Source organism: Grampus griseus, assembly GCF_964374135.1.
Source record: "Grampus griseus genome assembly, chromosome: 5".
Taxonomy (NCBI): Eukaryota; Metazoa; Chordata; class Mammalia; order Artiodactyla; family Delphinidae; genus Grampus; species Grampus griseus.
In genome coordinates, this window is record NC_138998.1 from 130263926 (window position 1) to 130284235 (window position 20310).

Below are 20310 nucleotides of genomic sequence, written 5' to 3' on the forward strand. Positions count from 1 at the left end.
CAATTTCTAAGAAGGACAATTCACTAAATGAGCTTTTCAGCAGAGTCTGTCCTTTGGCAGCGGCATACACGGGCTACGTGTGACTGAGAGGGTGGGCAAAGACGGCGCTGACTGCTGTCAGCAGCAGGTTAAGGAGAGACAACTCTTGAAACAGTTCCTAGCCGTTTGCAGGCTTAACGCTTAACTTCTGAGCTGATCACAGCAGACCACTAACTTGATACAGTGTTCTCCAGTGTGGCCATGCCAGGATTTAAACTCTGACATGCTAGAAAAAGCTTTTCAAAGCCGCCAACCTTGCATCACCTTCTCGAACCAGGCAAGTTCAATTACGGATACCAGGTCCACTCCAGCGCCCTCCATCAGAATCTAGGGGTCAAAAAGGCAGGAAGGCGAGACCACCAAGTGGTCCCCTCTCAACTTCTTCCACATGCGTCACTTTCCACTAAACAAACAGCAGCAGACAGGCAGAGAGAGCGAATTGTGTGCTTCTTCCTTTCTGCCTGCTGGGGATGCCATAAATACTGTATCAAGTTCAGTGAAGGGAATAAGCACAGTTCTTGCTGACAGAGGAATAGAATCAGCAAAAAGTGCATTTTGCATAAGAGCCCCTTTGAGCGCAGAGTTAAGATGAAGCACAGGGCTTCATCATGTATTTAAATAGATCCAGCTTCAATTACCCAACTGGATGGAGGATACTTCGTGATCCCAGATGATCAATGGTTTACGTGAGTGGCAGGAAAAGGGAAATTCATTTTAAACAAGAGAGGTGGTACCAGATCTAGGAAACTAAAATGTCAGATAATTTGAGTTTATAGAAGCACAAGAATAATTGTAAAGTAGGTTGAACGTTTTTCCACTTTAAAAAAAACAAAAAGGAGAATAAAGTTATGCATGCATTTTAAGAGGCTAGGTGGGAATGAAGTTCCTGTGTGAGTTCCTGAAAAGTCTTTTTTTCTCATTGGTTCTCTGCTTAACACATTTTAGAGTTTTATTTATACAAGACTTAATTAAACCATCAGTGTTAATACCTATAAAGAGAATGACAGATATGACCCCATAATTGTAACCTGGGGCTCCTCTCATCCACTGGAGAAAGCCATGTAACTGGGCAGCACTCCCACCCTTACCTCCCCACCTCTCACCCACCCCAGGTGAACTCTTTCAAGAATAAGAGGGGCTCCAGACTCCAGGAAGCCAGACACAGAAAAAGAAGGAACTGTTTACTGCAAACAAAGGAATACATGGAAACCTGACCCCGTGAGTGGCCATGGCAAAGCTGAGTAGCCCCCAGAAAAGGCCAACAAATATTATCAACCGGACCCCCTCCACAGAAGGCCTCCCAATCTGTTCATGCTGTCATAGCCCCCAGTAGATGACAATGGGCACTGATGAGAACCAAGCGCTTCTTTGGTATCGCATGCTTAAATGTGCAGACAACTAAGGATCACCAGACATGTGACGAAAAGCCTCCAGCATAAAAGGCAGACACCAGAGCACATGGATGAGTTAACACGGTGACTGTCATGCATGAGGCCTAGAGAGAGACAAGACTGAAGCAGGAGGATAGAGGGCCAGGGGAGGGCAGGCTCCAGGGGAAAGAAAACAGTCCTAATCAACTATTTAATGAATTGGAGATTTAGAAAATATTGTGAAGTAACCAGAAATAAGCAAATTAAACAGGAAAAAAAACCGATAATCATTAACTACGGGCAAAAAACAAAATGTTGTTCAAGAAAGGAAATAAAATGATAGTACACTATTTGGCTCAGCAGCTAATACTGTTTATATGGTCATACAGCATGGTGACATCAAAACAGCGTTAACAGGGACTACAGACTTAACCCCAAATTTTCATGTAACCATACAGAAGATGAGGAAAGGAGAATGTGTATATAATACAGCTAGATATTCATCTATCATAACAGAAAATCAGTAGTTAATGTCTAAGGTCAGTTAAGAAATAGTATGGAGACAGGCTGGGACCTGGGACCCTTTGCTGCATTACTTGCACCTGGACAAACATCTCCACCAGCAATAGAATACAAAGTAACTGTAAGGGACTAAAAATAACTGCATACATGTGCAGCTGGGGCAAATTATGAACAATAAGACACAAAAAGACCAAAAACCCAACTGCCACTTTTGAGGTGTCAGGAGCAAAAGCAGGGTATAGCACCACCAAGGGGGTGGGCAAACCACCCCTCCTGCCCGACCCACCAATCCATCCCCACCCTCACCCCACTTAAGGGTCAAGCTTGCCCCCCTTCAGAGAGTGAGCAAGGGAAACTGTTACTTGTTTTTCTCCCTCATGTTGCAGCTCCAGTCCCAGTAAAGCCTTGCCAGGACTTCTCATCTGGCCTCTTACCAATTTCTATTGATTAAGGAGTCCAAGAATCCTGGTCAGTAACAGTATAAGCACATTGATGAGAAAGGAGGGTAAATGCAAGAAAAAGCAAACAAACAAAACAACACAACAAAAAAAGCAACCAGTTAAAAGAGTGGAGTACAGTTGCTTAAGGGAGTGATGATTGGAAGAGAGGGTAAGGAAGTATGGGAAGAGAATTTCACTTCAATTCTTTTCAGGTTAATTGAATTATTTAAAACTATGTGTTCAAAACAGAAACAGACTCACAGACATAGAAAACAAACTCATGGTTATCAAAGGGGAAAGGCAGCAGGGGGCAGGGGGATAAATTAGGAGTTTGGGATTAGCAGATACAAACTATTACATATAAATTAGATAAACAACCAGGTTCTACTGTGTAGCACAGGGAACTCCATTCGACATCTTGTAATAAACTATAATGGAAAAGAATCTGAAAAAGAATATATATATATATATATATATATATATAAAACTGAATCACTTTGCCGTACACCTGAAACAAATACAACATTGTAAATCAACTAAACTTCAATTACATACATAAATAAATATATGAAGCTATCTGTTCATATTGACTTAAATACAAATTTAAAATATTGTAAAAAGGAAGAGGAATACTGTTAGTAACATTATTTGGATGATACATAACAGAATACAAATTATACGCTAAAATCTAACTCAGCCACAATTATATCTCTGCACTGTACTTTTAACATATGTGGAGAAACCTCTGAACACACTAATAGCAGGGCATGCACTGCAAACAATTACCAGCCCTGTGCATCGTTTTGCACTTCAACATCCATACTCTCCCATAATACTCTCCTTAGAGCAGGGCCAATGGCACCTCATCCTTTGAAAAGGACCCCTCTGGTACTGGGAATGGGCAGGGTCCAGGAGGGACCCCATTCACTTTCTCCCCTTCAGGGAGCTCTCTGATCCTCTGTCCCAAATGGGGCATTAATAGGATGCCCTAAGGAGCTCCTGAACTTGAGTCTATGGCTCATGGGTCATATCTGCTATTTCTTTCACCAGATGGTATGAGATTGAGCCACCAGAATGGTGCTGACAAGAGGATCTGGGTTGAGTCCAATTCTTTACAGAGATTAAAAAATTTGGCCTGGAGTTCCACACACGCCATTGGTGACCCTTCTTCACAACTAATTTATGCCAAAACCAAAGGTAAATATTTCTGAAGTGGCTGGCGAGAGGCAGGGAAACGATCTACAGTGATGAGAAAACAGGACTTAGCTAGAGACCAAGTCAACACTTAACAATGAGAATACAGACCAAACATTGAATCTGTCATATCTGTAGATAACTCTAAGCTAGGAGGGGTATAAACATCAGGGAAGATCAAATTAAGATCATAGATGATTTCATTAGACGGACGAAAACCGCAAAGATAAAATTTCAAAGAGGTAAATCTAAGTTCTGCATTTGGACTTTTCAAAAAATATATTAAAATAAGATGAAGAAGACTTTGATGCTGAGGGCTGGATAGACCACAATCTGGGTATGAGTCATCCGTTTGTTGTGGTTTCTAGTAAATTAAGGAATTGACACCAGCATCATGGACGAAATGAGAGGAACAGGAACTGAAATGCAGGCAGCACAGGGCGGAACCTGACAGGGTGTCAGGTTCTGGAACACGATTACAAGAGAGAACGTCAAGGAGAGGAACTGAATCACAGGGAGACTGGCTCGGAAACCTCAAGCAGGGAGACCTAAACAGGAGACGTGGTGGAGGGAAATGAGAGCTGTTGTCAAGTATTTAGAAGGTTATGAGAAAGAATAAGCAGGAAAGGCTTACTTTAAATTCTGGGGGAGAATACGGAAGCAAAGGGAAATGGCAAAAGTCACCGGAAAGAACGTATTATCTCAACATGGCGAAGAACTTTCTAGAACTTGGAGCCAACTAACAAAACAGATGGTTAAAGAGCTGAGAGCTTCCCAGGGATGGACAGCTGTCCAGCTGTCCAGGCTGACCAGCTGCGGGGGCCTTGCAGAGATGGTGCCTACCTTACGAGGGAGGCTGGATGTTAATCTACTCAAGTCCAAGATACTACATCCTTTCTAAAGTCTTTTCTACCAAGTCCACTTGATGCTCCTTGTGAAAGAGGATTTCCAGGTTTTTTCTTAATCTGGCTGCCCTTGTCCAGGGCATATGCCAATGACCTTCATCGAGTCTGACACACAGAACTAGATGTGGCACTTGAAGATAATTCCCCAGAGCATGATAAAACTCAAAGCCTTAGACTTTTCACAGAGAAGCCATACTCAACTTCTGTAAAGATACTTGGGGAACTAGTCTCTTTTTCTTATAATTAAAATGCTAACTATAACATTTATTGAGCATTTGCTATCAGATACCTGACTTGCATTATCACATCCAATCCCCAACTCAACATAAAGATACAAATACTCTTCTTCTTTTAAAAGCGTCTTTTTAAAATATGCATGCTATAAAAATAAGGAGTTTGGGATCAGCAAAAAAAAAAAAAAAAATATATATATATATATATGCATACTGTAGCCTCATACAAGTGACATTCCTAATGATAAGAAATATTCTATGGAAAGGCAATGACCCCTTAGAGACAATATTTTCTACACTTCTTTAGATATGTAATTGCATATGATTTTCTACCCAATCAGGCATCATTCTTACTCTGCCTGCTAACTATGTTCCCAAGGCATTTAATATAGGAATTTAAAACTAATATTAGGATACGTTACCATAAAAGTCACTGAGCTTTTTGGAATTGTATGTAACATCCTCCCGTAATGGATGAAGAGAGGGCCGAGAGGAAACGGTACTTTGTAGGTGATGGGTGCTATTTCTGGCTTCCAGTTGGAGGGAAGAACGCTAATTAAAATAGTTTAAATGCAGGAGCTATAGCCTCCCTTTGCAGACAGGGTAGCACTTCCTCTATATAAGCTGCTCTAACATTCATGCCCATTCCCACCCCCATCCGGCACACAAAACTCCTTTTCTACTTCTGCTGGTAACATGAATCTCCTTTCCATGCGCGAATCTGAATAACAGCATCAGATCAGAAGCACACGAGCTCTGGAAACTGTGTGCACTGAACTGAGCCCTGGGGCTGGAATAACCTACAAATTATTTCCATAATCGTGCTTGATCTCCCTCGCTTTAGCCTCACCCCCTACACACACAGGTTCCTTTCAAATTCAGCCCCTCCAGAGTCATGTGGATTACAATAAGTAGAAGGTAGAAAATGCCCTCATGGATCCCAAAGAGCAGTAATTTCCTCTGAAAAGGTTCATTTTGTGCTCTATCCCACGTAAGTAGCATAAAAATTTCACCGAAACAAGAGGACATAGAGGTTTTCATGAATAAGGTCCTATGTTGCCACAGAAGAATTTTATTCAATGTGACCTAATGGGTATTCAGATTCTATTAGCAATTTTATGGCCAGGAAAGTCCTTTCAAAAGGAATTCACATCATGGGTGTCCAGGTAAAAAAGAGAGTATCCTGAAATCAATGAGATTATCATCTAACCTGTATAATGAGGCAAGAATGGCCAAAATCAAGTTACAGTTTTGAAATATTCCCAATGAGTGGCTTAATTCTAAGAAGGAGAAAAAGTCACTCTTCACTGTAATCACTGATTCTTGCCCATGTTCTTCTTAGGGTTAAGTAATAACAGTATTGGGATAAATAATATACTTAGACAATAAGGGGCTTCAGCGAAAGAGAGGCTTGGTTTGAATCCAGCCCCAACACTCAGTAACTGTGACTTGACATCCAATCATTAGCCTTTGTAAGCCTTAGCTTCACAGAAGGGGGTACACAAGCCACATCAATTAGTCAAAATACGGATACACAATCTAACTCACTGATTTCCGGAAGAATTAAGGGGATTCACATTGTAAAACACTTTCAAGGCGGTGGCATACAATAAGGGCGCAGTAAAAGATAACTGCTGATATCATAATAATGTTATTATTGTTAGAGTAGTTAGGCATTTCCTCATTTGCAAGATATCCCATTAATTAATAAAAAGGTATGCTAGATTTGGAAACACAATGGTTTATAAGTTATATAGAGGAATATTTTCGGGAGACAGAGCATGTAGATTTTTTTAATAGGATACACAAAGCGCTACCCATTAGGGAAGACTTGAGAAATGAGACTACATTAAAATCTAAAAGTGTTGGTATAACAAAGAATAACTTGAAGAGAGTAGAAGGCTAGCCACCTAATGGAAAAGGATATCTGCAATGCATATAATCAACAAAGAGATGAGATACAAAATATGTAAAAAACTGCTACGAATCATCAAGAGAAGAAAGACGACTAAATGGAAAAAGAGGCAGGAGACTGAAATAAAAACTTCACAGAAGATGATATTGAAATAGTCATTAAACCCATAAAAATGTGCTCAACTTCACACTAAGAGTTTTTTAAAAAAGATCTGACAGTAACACGTGTGGACAAGGATGAGGAAGAACTGGAATTCTCCTAGGCTGCTGATGGGAGCATAAATTATTTCAGTAATTTTGGAAACTGACAGTATCTAGCAGACTTGAATGTGTGCATATATCCCATGACCCAGCAATGCCAGTCGTAGGTATGTACGAAAAGAAATGTGGACAAATGTATCCTGAACATAGATAGAAGAATGAATACTCATAGCAATACAGCTCAGGATCCCTACAAACTGGGGTCAACTCAAATGTACATATGGAAAGGTTGTCATACATCCCAGTTAGCCTAGGACTATTGAAACTTATGCCTATTATCCTGGCGTAATTGTTAATAGTGCTGCTATAACTCTTAAAATTGTCTAGTCTCTAAAGTGTCCTCATGAGTCCATCAGAAGCAATGGGAGAATAAGAAACTCAAAAAGATGATCCTCCATAAAAGCAATAACAACACTGGCAAAAATTGTCAAGATGGACTTTTTCAGAACTCTGGAAATTAAGTCTTGTGACTTGAGGTGCATTTATTGGAAAAAAAAAAAAGGCTGAATCTCAGTAACAATATTAAGTATAAGCGTATCTTAATGCACTATTCTCATCATCATCTCTCTATCTCCACATTCATGTTGAAAACCAGCAGTCAAACAGCCACTGAAGGGGCTTCCCTGGTGGCGCAGTGGTTGAGAGTCCGCCTGCCGATGCAGGGGACACGGGTTCGTGCCCCGGTCTGGGAAGATCCCACATGCCATGGAGCGGCTGGACCCGTGAGCCATGGCCGCTGAGCCTGCGCGTCCGGAGCCTGTGCTCCGCAACGGGAGAGGCCACAACGGTGAGAGGCCCGTGTACCACAAAAAAAAACAAACAAACCAAAAAAAACACAGCCACTGAAGGGGGCAGAATCGGTTCGGAGCTCCCCCAAAACATCATTCTCAGAAAAGTCATTATCTGACCTGTTTAATACTGCATAAGAAATCCCCATTCACAGGGCTTGTAGCTATTGGACTTGACTCAGAACTCATTCATGTACACAACCCTTTACTCCAGGCCTGTTTGTAAAAAGCAATCAGTGACAACTGTTTAATATCACAGTTGCCTGAGGTTGTGGTAACAGCTGGGGCAAAAAAGAGTTGACTGAGAAACTTTAGGAAAAGCTGGGGAGTAAGATATCCATAGTCCTCAGAATTTACAAGGTCACATACATGCACAGAACTGTACACATGCTCAGGAAACCCTGAGAAGGCCCTGTGCTCACCCCTCAGGCTGATCTTGAGGCTCTGTGCAAGCAGAGGTGAAGACTACGGCAGAGCTGTAAACTAACTGCCTAAGTGTTAAAGAGGTACATACAGAGGTCCTTGGGAAAGAGTAAGACATTTATTACTTCTGGGCACTTAAGGTAATCTCTCCAATCATTAGAGAATATCAGTAGTGAAATAAAAATTATTCTCTTTTAAAAAGAACCAAATACAAATTCTAAAGTTAAAATGTAGAATAAATGAAGTGAAAAATTCAACAGAGGGGCTCAAGAGCAGATTTGAACTGGCAAAGAAAAAGAATCAGTGAACTTGAAGTAGGTCAACTGAGACTATCCAGTCTAAGAAACAAAACAAAAACAGAATACAGAAAGATGAATAGAGTCTCAGAGATCTATGAGACACAATCAAGCATACTAACTTAAACCTAATAGGTGTCCCAGAAGGAGAAGAGAGAAGAGACATGAGCAGGAAGATTATTTGAAAAAGTTAACAGCTGAAAATTTTCCAAATGTGATTCAAACACGTATATACATCAGTACATCCGAGAAACTCAATGAATTCCAGGTATAATAAACTGAAAGAAATCAATATTTAAACATATCATAATCAAACTGTTTAAAGACAAATATAAAACCCCCAAAGGAGCAAGAACAAAGTAACTTATCTATAAAAGGGATTCTCTTAAGATTAACAGGTGATTTCTCATTAGAATCTATGAGGGCCAGATGGCAATACAGTGACATTTTCAAAGCACTGAAATAAGACTGTCAATCAAGAATTCTATATCCAGCAAAACTATCTTCAAAAATGAAGGAGAAATGAAGACATTCCCAGATGAACAAAAGAGCTCTGGCTTAGATAATATAATACATGTTCACTCTATTCAACCAGTAAGCTGAATGGATTCATGTAAGGTTGTAGGGTGCCAGAACCTTCTGTTTCTTGGCCTGGGTGGTGGTTACTTTGTGACACTTCATTGAGCAATAAATTTATGTTTGTGCACTCTTCGTTATGTGTGTTTTACATCATAGATTAAAAGAGAAAAAATACATGCTTTTTGATTGTTCACAAACAAAGTTACTACTTTATATTCCTTACTTTAATTGCCCAAATGGAAATAACTATAGGGGACAAACCCAGAAACATGGTGAAATAACCTATTACTCTCTGCCATGCCTTTATTGTAACTCTCTGTGTGGCATGGAATATCCTCACTGTCAATTTCATTCAGTTCATCCCTACTCTACCATTCACTGTCAAGGTTTACCACATCATAAAGATCAATTCATTCCAATGTCTGTCTCCCATATTACATGTGAACACTTTTAAGTGTAGAAACTGTATCAAAATATCTTCTTGGTATTCTCAATATCACTGTGCATAGCACATAGGAAGCATGGAATAAAGGCTTGAGGAATTCCTGTATTGTGGGAATAAATGAAGAAAGCCTAATTAACACCACAAAAAGTGCATCACAACTGACCAAACTCAAAGGATTCCCTATAGAAGCAAATGTTAACCCTGAAGTGATAAGCAGGTTGGTATTTTTTTAATACAATTAACCATCAAACTTCAAGAACTTTCATTCTGAAGTTCTGAAAAGATGAGGAAGAAAAACTGGTTGGGTATAGCTAGTCATTTCTGGGATGTCATGATTTTACTTTATGAGTAATATTAGAAGAGAACATATTATGATGAAAAATTGTGACAGTGCAAATCGTGTCTAAATTAAGGAATTCATGATCCTTTCTCTAAAGTGCTACACAAATGATATCAAGACTACAGTGAAAAATCCTTCAACCCACACCCCTCCTCGGGCTTCACTGTGGAGGCCTCTGGGAGAGTTCAATCATTCCTGGAACTCAGTATAGACATTTATTTTGTCATTCATCGTTTTTGTTCCTATAATGTGCAAAAGATAGAACCCACCACTCAAAGGAAAACAGGGTGAGGTACATGGGCAGGAGACGGAGGTATCTGGTAAGAGATTTGAAATGCTCTGCAAAGGAGGAGCCCAACGAACCTGAAAAAGGAAGGCATCACCCAGGGAATTGCTGAGGCAGAAGACAAAGTCCTTCTTGGGGTGCTCAGGCACGGCCTGCACGATGCTGTTCTCCACCCAGACGGCATGCTTGGGGATGCTGTTGTGGTCTATTCCAGACCTACCATCGCTCTCGTAGAAAAAGAGTGTGCACCCTGAGGAAACAGAATGGGGGTCCGTGTGAGTATTTGGTGCTCATGCAACAAAAAAGTCTGTAGTGGAAACTGTTGCTTGTGCCCTGTTACCAGGAAAGGGCTGGAAATGAGTGTGAAACCTAGGAAGTAAAGAGAATGGGGCCATGCTTGTACTAAGTCTTGGATGGGCTTGGACAGAGACTTTTTTTTTTTTAATTGAAGTATAGTTGATTTACAATGTTAAGACTCTTAAATCACAGTTTCGTCATTCATACCCTCAAGTTCTTTAAGATCTTACTTCCTGTTTTAGAATGTGACAGATATCCTCACAGGCATACGGGGGTCTGATGGCTCCTCTGGCCAGTGGTGGCTGTAAATTCAGCTCCTCAGGCCTGAACAGCAAGCACCGCTGAGGACCGGCACCAGTTCTGTCCCACTGGAGTCCCTCCCAATATGTCTCACAGGACATGCAACCAGAGAACACAATTTATTGGGGTTTTTGACTATGCCCTTGGAGAAAACAAAATATAACACTGGCTTTAGGTGCTTTCAGGATAAGGAACGAAATGACAGACTTTTAGTCTCAGATCTTTTCTATAAAATGTTTTGCTAGAGATCAGCCATGTCCTTGCTCCTCCTAGAAGAGGAAACACATGGCACACATATGAAGGCCTGGGGGAGGCCAGAGGCCTGGTCCACACTTAATTATACTGTGAAACTAAATGAGACAGGAGCAATAGAAACCTTTCCTACATTTGTGGCAAGGTGGGTTCAATAGATACCCTCCGTCATGGCCTACATGTGAGGCGCACTTTATTAGTAATTACTCACTGAGCACTTGCTCTCAAGTCATCATTTCAGGGGAAACCTGGGCCCAGCTTTCTGACTCTTTAACTTCAACATAAGCCACTTGGTCTGTCTTCAACATCTTCCTTACCACAAGCAAGGGCCACCGTTTGTGTGAATCACAAAGACTTCCAAGTACAATCTACTCGCCTGCAGTATGAACTTCTGTAAAGCAAATTTGTAACTGACATCGTAGAACGATGGGGATCAATGGAAGTCACACGAGTGCAAAGGCGATTTTTCCCAGCCCGTAATATTTCACAGGAGCATGTAACAGTTGCTGGATTTAAGGTCCCCCAGCACAGACGCACGCAGCACGCAGGCACGCGAGGCCCACTCGTTTCACAGTGTTTGCCTTGGTACAGCCTGACTGTGAGCTCTGCCTAAAAGTCTATTGCACGGTGTTCCTGAATTTCATGGTTTTATAACTATTGTCCTTGTCTCCATAATTCAGGAGTTTCAATTCTTCCTCTAATCCATTCAAGTTATATTCACATTTTTTTCTTAAGGTTGTACGTTTTCTGTGATATTTCTTGTTGGAAATTAGGAATGTTATGAGAGTAATTTTAGTAGGGTTTTGTTTTCTATTTCTTTAAGTTTTGTAGTAATAAGTTGCTTACATATAATTTAATTATGTACTTACGGAGTGTTCTGGCCCAACCCTGTTTTTCTTATAATTCCTGTTATTTTGAAGATCTCAAGTTTTTACAGGAACACAGAGGTCACGTTCGGAATCATCTATACCTCCTCTTTCCATGTCTTAAGCTAACATAGATTCAGAGACACAAAAAGAAAAGAAATGGAAAGGGGAGGCCCTTTTCCTCCAAACCCGAGGTTCCTGAGGTGGGGCAATCTTGCTGAATGAGGGACATTTGGTGAAGTCGGGAGACATTTTTGGCTGTCACAACTTGGGGGTGGGGAACAGAAGGAGGCGAGTAGCGGACAGGGATATTGCTAAACATCCTACAATGCCCATGACAGGCCACATGACAAAGAATTATCCAGAAAATGTCAATAGGCCTTCTGTTGAGAAACCCTGCTCTAAATAATCCTTAGGACTAATATTACGCTAATGATGAACAAATCCGTAACAGAAAAAGAGCAACACAGCTTTACCATAGTTTGAGAACAGAGACTCAAGCCTATAGATAATGGATACGGGGCATCCACACATCACATTGAACATCTTATGTCTTCCCAAATTGATGTTTTCATAATTTTTCAAAGTTGGTTTACAATCGCCCGTGACAGTGGGTGGTTAAAAATCAGCTTGTACTCAATTATCTACATGTTCCTATTTTTTTTTTTTTTTTTTCTGTACGCGGGGCTCTCACTGTTGTGGCCCCTCCCGTTGCGGAGCACAGGCTCCAGACATGCAGGCTCAGCGGCCATGGCTCACGGGCCCAGCCGCTCCGCACCACGTGGGATCCTCCCGGACCGGGGCACAAACCCGCGTCCCCCGCATCGGCAGGCGGACTCCCAACCACTGCGCCACCAGGGAAGCCCTACATGTTCCAATTTTAAGATTAATGAGAAGCAGCAAATCTGGGAACCACGTGGTCCCTGGTAACAGGTCCATATACCTTCATCTTCACTTGAACATAATCTGTATGCTTTTCAGTTGTGGATGGAGACACTCCAGAGATTAATTCTAAATAAAACCTTTTTTCGTAAAATTAATTATTCTGTCAAAAGTGAAAGAAACTTAGGAGAATTTCCTAGCCTACGGTTCCCAGGCACTCTGCTTTTTATTTCTCCATATCCAAGCCCAAGTCAGCAGCAAGCCCCGCCTCTGACTGGCAAGGACAAGCCCCAGGTCTGTCAATGTATAATGGGACCTGTCAGGAGCAAGAAGCAAAGGACTCGGCAGCTCTGTGCTCTGGGCCTGGATCCTGACAGACTGTGTCACTCAGATCTGGGTCACCAAGAAAGTGAAGCCTCCCTCCTCTAATGGGTGTGTGAGCTGAGCACCCACACCTTGCCTTCCTTGATCATTTATTCTCTAAAGGAGCAGCAGAAACAAAACAGCCCCCGCTTCCACGTCCCAAGTAAAAAATCACCTAATTATTTTTATTCTACGCCACTAACGGTGTTATTCTCATATTTAGTGTAAGAATCACCTGGGAAGCCTGTTTAAACCACAAATACTGGGCCTGTCATGGGCTGAATTATATCCCCCCAAGTTCCTATGCCGATGTCCTAACCCAGGGCCTCCGAATATGGCTGTATTTGGAGATAAGGTCTTTACAGAGGTCATTAAAATTAAACGAGGTCATAAGGGTGGGCCCTAATCCAATATGACCGCTGTCCTTATAAGAAGAGGGGATTTGGACATAGACAGGTACAGAGGGAGGACGTGAAGATACTAGAAGAAGACGGCCATTTGCAAGCCCAGGAGCGAGGCCTCAGAAAACACCAAACCTCATGACACCTTGATCTGAGATTTCTAGGCTCCAGGACTGTGAGAAAATAAAGTTCTTTGGTTTAAGCCACCCAGTCTGTGGTACTCTGTTATAGCAGCTCTAGTACAGGGACTAATACAGGGCCCCACCTCCAAACTGTGAGATTCAGCAGGTATGGATATAACCCAGGAAGCATCTCAGGTGACCGTGACTGCAGGTGGTCTTCTAATCATGTTGTTAACAACTCAGCATTAGTTAACAAAATGAACAATAAGATGGGCTGCTAAAGGGAACAGAGGTTGCAGCGTCCAGTGGTGTGGACATTCAGGGGAGGAGCAGAGAGCAGGGCCCCTCAGACATGACCCTGTAGTGCCTCTAAATTAAGCCAAGGCAGGTCCCGTGTGAAAAAAAACAGTAGCAGTTCTCCAAAATGCTCCCACAGAATGAACATCTGTGTTTCACAAGCAGGACCATGACATCAAATACACTTTTCCCAATTCACGATGGAAAACTAAAAGCAAAGTGTGCTGGAGACGCAAGAGGGAAGAGATATGGGAACATATGTATGTGTATGACTGATTCACTTTGTTATAAAGCAGAAACTAACACACCATTGTAAAGCAATTATACCCCAATAAAGATGTTAAAAAAAAAAAAAAAAGTGTGCTGTGCATATGTGTAAACTGATAGAATTTGCTCAAATTCAATATTCTTATTTCACATGTGTGTTCAAAATTTCATATACACTTTATATAGACTATATTATGGTATCTGATTTAGTATAGAAAATAAAATTTAAAGCTTAATATCAGTAATTCCTGTGATCTTTCCACAGAAGATACTATGGCTGCCAGAACTCCACATCTATTCAAACTTTGAAACCACTAAGGTAGACTTTTCAAATGAGAAAAGGACATGAGAAAGAACCTGACTCTTCCTGAGACATCCTTGGAAGTGGAGCAACAAGATGAAATAACCCAGCAAGTCTTAAAAGCTAGACATGAAGAGAAAGACAGCATCCCACCCTAAACATGCAGCAACATTAGACACACAGGCTCTTGGCAGTAGGGGAAGCTACCCTGCACTGGCTGTTAAGAGGAAAGACTCCTCTATGGGACAGTTGGTTGTTCCCTAAAACACACAACCCCCTTTCTTCTGCAGTAATAGAAACCCCAGTGCTCAGCTGGGCCCATCCCTGCCTCCCTTGCAGCTAGGCTGGACTCATTTGTGGCCAATGCGATGGAAGCAGAAGAGATGCAGGCAATTTCCAGGTTGTATCCTCAGTGCAGAGGGATACACCCTCCACTTCCCCCATTTTTCTGCTGGAACCTGGACCCGCTGGTGAGCTATCCTAATCATTCAGACTAACACAATGCTCTAGGGACAGTTAAGCAATGACAAAAGGAATTCTGGCTTCTGGATGACTTAACAGCAAAGAGTCAGCCCATCACTCTCAGACGCTCCACCTGTGCTAGGTGGAAGGGAAATAAAGTTCTGTCTTGCTTGAGGCACTGTCATTGTGGGTCTCAGTGACATGCAGCAAGACCTACAGTCTAATTAACATGCTCCCTTTCTGTTTCACCAGGTACTGAAGCAACAGCTGGCAGCATTAGTAATGGGGCCCACCCAAACCCTGCATGTCCCTGGGGGGTTTACACCACTGCACAGAGCTCTAGGCTGTGCCATGCCTCTAGGATTGGCTGTTCTGCACCAGCCACAGTTGGTGAAATCCAGGGTCAGATGGAGTCATGGGTGCACCACACCAGCTGAGCCCAGGCTTCTTCCTCCTGGACCCATCCTTCATGCTTATTAACCTGTCTAACCTATTCCGCCATGTACTAACCCTGCTTCAAATCCATCTTGTGTCAAAGATTCTAAGCGGTCTTGAGAAGTGTTTTTCTTTTTAAGACACAGAGCTCACAAATGTGTTACAATTTCTACACTACCAAGATATATGCAGATGTGCAAAAATACATATACATACTTTTAAAGTGTGTGTAAAGCGATAGTGAATAGCAAGACATAAATGTATTATGCTTACTAATGAAAAGAAAGACGATGGTATACAGATATACCATTGTATATAGATATATATACATGATATAGATATATATCTCTATATATATACACACACACACTCAAATATTCAAAGTCTGACCATAAAACAGTGATTTTTTCACAAACATAGATGGCTCAGACATTCCATTAAGCACTGGGTTGAGCCCCATGAAATTAGCAATATTCCATCATTTTTTACCCCCCAAATGACAATTTCATAAGCTTCAAACCAGTGATTTTTCCCTCCAAAACAGTCACTTCGGGAGGCACTTGTTTTGGAATGATTCCAAAAAAATATTCTTTTAGAACTCAAGCCTTTCAAACTGTCAGGAGAACCAGCTGTATATATGAGAAAACTAGACGAGAGGCTCCAATAGCTTAACTGTGAAACAGTAAAGAAAATAAAACATTGGTGGAGAAGGAAAATGGGGAGTGACTCATCAAGGGACAAAGTTTCAGCTAGATAAGATGATTATGTTCTAGGTGTGCTGTGCGACTGCGTGCCTTAGTCAACAATACCGTAACGTACACCCAAAACTATGCTAAGAAGGTAGATCTCACGTTAAGTATTCTTACCACCACAAAATAAGTTTTGAAATTAGCATGAAATAGAAGTTCCATGTAACTGAAAAACATCATTTGCACAGGTGCACCACGGAGCACAGGATGTACCCAGCACTGCAGGAAGGATGCTCCCTCTCTCACCTTTCAAGGACACCCAGTAGTGCTTCCACTTCCTCCGGGTGGCCGACTCCACCTTCTTGTTCTTCTTGTGCACCAGGAAGTTCTTGACTGCCAGGGCTCCGGCCTTACGCACCGTGCCCTGAGCGGCCGTGAGCAGGATATCGGACTGGCCCGGGGAGCTCAGGGTACCGCTGCTCTGCTCGTCGCTGTGCGCCGAGCCGGCCTCCTCCAGGCTCTCACTGTTGGTGGTGCTCATCTCCAGCTCCCGTCGGAAATTCTCGTACACCCCCTGGCGGGCTGCGTCCCCGGTGGAGCTGCTGCCGCTGTCGCTGCCCACAAAGGCGCGGCCGGTGGGGGGTGAGTAGCTGGAGTTGGTGGCATTGGATCGCCTGGACAGGAGGTCCGTGTCGGTGGTGGCCCCTTCGATCCCACTGTCGGCAAACTCGCTACCCTCGCCCGCATTAACATCCTTGGGAGCCGAAAGGGAGAAAAAAGAAGACATGCATCATGCAGGGAAGTAACCCAGGGGCTTCTGTCGGTCCAGCCAGGGGCTGTGTAGCTGCAGGCAACCCACAGGGCATCACTGCTCCCAGCCTCTCCTGGACCAATTACTCCTCACCCCCCTGACCCGCACAAACCCAACGTGCCCGCAGAGCAGCTCAGGAAAACCATGAAGCTGCCCCGGTATGAATGCCAACAATTTGGAATGTTCAAGAAACATTTTTCAGAAAGCAAGCAAGATTTCAGAAAACTTATCAATTATCTGACTTTCAGGTAATTGGCAAATCAGCTACTGAGATGCTCCCACTGCCCTGCTGAGTGAGCTCTGCACCCTCACCCTCGTCAGCCTGCCTGGAGCTCTAGGATATTCTGCTGACTGATGAGTTATTCCAGAAGTAGGGGGTTCCAAGGGATAATGAAGTCTTTACTGATAACTTTTTTTTTTTTTAACAAAGGGCCTAGTTAGGGGTCTATTCTATAATCTGGTGACTAAAAAGAAAACTAGGGTGCTACCTCACCCACTCACCCAGCAAGGACCCACAGCCCAGGAGCAGGGAAGAGTCCTCAGGCTCCAATCAGCTTTGCTTCTTGAAAACAAGCAGCTTCTCACTTCTCACATTGAGCTAAAAAAGTCTGTGGGGCTCACAGCTCCCATGCAGGCTCTCCAATTACCTTGCCCTTTCAAAGCTGGGATGCTAGGAGCCCGAAGCAAGCTACTCACCGCCCCTGGGCCAAGGAACAGCTTGGGGCACTGCCAGGAGGTGGCGGGTATCAATTCCCAGTTTAAAAACATTTGGAACTTCCAAAGCACTGCGCCTGCTTGCGTGTTGAACATTTCCGGGACAGGAAGATCTGTTCTTAAATCAGAATCTTAATTGCTCTGAAGTGCTAAAGGCATTTCCAAAAACAATGATTGAATAATGGTAGTCATCAAGGGAGGAAAATGAGAGCAGTACTGTACAGCACAGCTCGACAGTCTCATGGATAAGAAATTAGACTGGTTTTTTTCAAAGGGAGAGAATCGGAACGTGAGTCTGACATAGGAAGAGACAGCAAAGTAATATGTGGTTTGGGGGCTTAACCTCTTGTTAAGCCTTTAGTCTCATACATAGTTAATTATGGTTTGAAAATGTAAAAACTAACGGGCTATTCCGATTGCCATATAAATCAATGCTTTGCGTTCAAATCTTTGATGAGAGGCAGTGGCAGGGTAGGCAGAACGAGACAAGCCACATACTAATATCACCCTGCACGAGGCCCAGACAGGTGCTGTGCCCATGTCTCCGCACATCTCACCTGGTCAATTCTAAATTAGGGCCCTCAGAGTTCACGTGCGTCATGAATAGGTCCTAAGTGAGCAACGTAAAATGGGCATAGCCAGACATGAAAACAAGCAAAGGAGACACAGAAAGACAAATACTGTGTGATTGACTTCTATGTGGAACGTAAAAATGTAAAACTCACAGAACCAGAGGGTAGAATGGTGGTTGCCAGAGGGTGAGGGCCCGGAGAAATGGGGAGACATTGGTGAAGGTTACAAACTTTTAGTTATTATAACAAGTTCTGCGGATCTGATATATAGCCTGATGACTCTAGTTAATGATACCATGTTGTATCCTTGAAATTTGCTAGGAAAGTAGATCGTAAGTGTTCTCACCACAAAAGAAAGAAAGAGAGAGAGAGATAAAGGAAGGAAGGGAGGGAGGGAGGAAGGGGTAATTATGTGAGTGATGGATATGTTAATTAAATTGATTTTGGTAATCATTTCACACTATATACATATATTAAATCATCACATCGTACACCTTCAAAAAACACAAAAACACATAACAAGGAGTACAGTGTGCAAAGGGTAGAAATCTGACAGTGGAAAAACCTGGCAAATACCACCTCGGCCAAGAGCTCAAGGTTAACTGGGTGGTATATGGGAACCCTTTCTACTATCTTTGCAATGTTTATGTAATTCTAAAGCTGTTCTAAAATAAAAAGTTTATTTAAAAAAAAAAAAAGAAGGGCTTCCTTGGTGGCACAGTGGTTGAGAATCTGCCTGCCAATGCAGGGGACACGGGTTCGAGCCCTGGTCTGGGAAGATCCCACATGCCGTGGAGCAACTGGGCCCGTGAGCCACAACTACTGAGCCTGCGCGTCTGGAGCCTGTGCTCCACAACAAGAGAGGCTGCAACAGTGAGAGGCCCGCGCACCGTGATGAAGAGTGGCCCTCCACTTGCTGCAACTAGAGAAAGCCCTCGCACAGAAACGAAGACCCAACACAGCCAAAAATAAATAAATTAATTAATTAATTTTAAAAGAACAGTAAAAAAAAATTTGAAAAAAGAAAAGAAAAAACAAGGAGGAGGTAAGAAGGGACATAGTAGCAGGAAGTGGTTAAGCGAGTTTCTAAGGACCAACGACATTTGCGATGCAGTTTAGGTCCCTGGGATGTAGAGGGACTCAAGAGTGTCAAAGAAACCATGGATGCGGCTCAGACGCAGACCCTGTGATTACTGGTTCTGTCACTTGGCCATCTGCTGTCCTGCCTGTTACCCTCCACCAATGGTCATCAAGGACCCAGATCTAGTAGGTCAAAGTCCTCTACACAAACAGGAGAGTGCTGTTACCAACCCACATTTCTCTCTGGCAAGGACATTTACCATACATATCCCTTTTGATCTAATAAGTAAATTTGGCCATCAGTGATTATTCAAGATAACCATGGGTGGTGGGAGATGCGGAGTTTGTGTTATTCTCACCAACATCTGGATTCATTTTCACATGCCTCAGTCCTTCTCTGGAAGAAGTGACAAAACCAGCTATAAACTCGTCTCAAAAATGAAAAGAGATGAGCTGCTCCTCTGTAAGATCAGCTACACAGGTATCCTCTCTAGGTCATAAGAGAAAGACCTCAGAACAAAAAGGAGAAATTGATTCCAGGCATCTTGTAATTCCCAGAGCTCTGGAACAGGAAGGAACCTTGCCAAACCGTCCCCTTGGTGAATGCATGGAGATGCTGAGGTTCAGAAAGTCACAAGTCTGGAAGGTGGTGTATTGGAGGTTGGAGCCCATGCCTCCAACGACCTTTTCCACTGGACAAGATGGCCCCATGGCTCAGCCGCAGGGAGCACCTGACTGGATCCTGTCTCAATAGTCAACTCCATGCCTTCCCTTCTGTTTCTCAACAGTGCCCCTTCTAGGTTTTCCCAGCACAACTGAGTGACTGTGCATCTATATGCCTTGAGTTCCCAGCAAAGAGCTCAGACTCAAAAGTGGATGGAAGGAGAAGGAGAAGATGAAAAAGAAGATGAGGGAAACAGAGGCAGACACTGGACAGGCATGTCTCTTAACAATCTACTACATGCCCACAAACCATGAACTCCTACAGAATGCCTTGATGTCTCTACTGCAACTAAGAGTTGAGGCCTCAATAGACACTCACCTCTTTGTCAGGCTTGAACACGTGCTCATACCAACTGACACTGCAACCCTGCAATGGCCCAGGCTGTGTGTATTCAACTCTGGGACGACCATTAAATCGAGCAAAGAAGTGATTACTCCAGG

At 42.7% G+C, this 20310-nt stretch overlaps 1 protein-coding gene across 3 annotated transcripts in view; it reads right to left on the reverse strand.

The window, feature by feature from the left end:
* The window catches only part of TIAM1 (TIAM Rac1 associated GEF 1), a gene marked incomplete at its 5' end in the record, with an annotated part of 137020 nt that overhangs the window by 103410 nt on the left and 13300 nt on the right, over positions 1-20310 (reverse strand). For all 3 annotated transcript variants that reach the window (XM_082654579.1, XM_082654580.1, XM_082654578.1), the window contains 2 exons: positions 10113-10285; positions 16276-16723. In XM_082654579.1, the coding sequence (XP_082510705.1) occupies positions 10113-10285; positions 16276-16723 (621 nt within the window). The remainder of the gene's footprint in view (positions 1-10112; positions 10286-16275; positions 16724-20310) is intronic.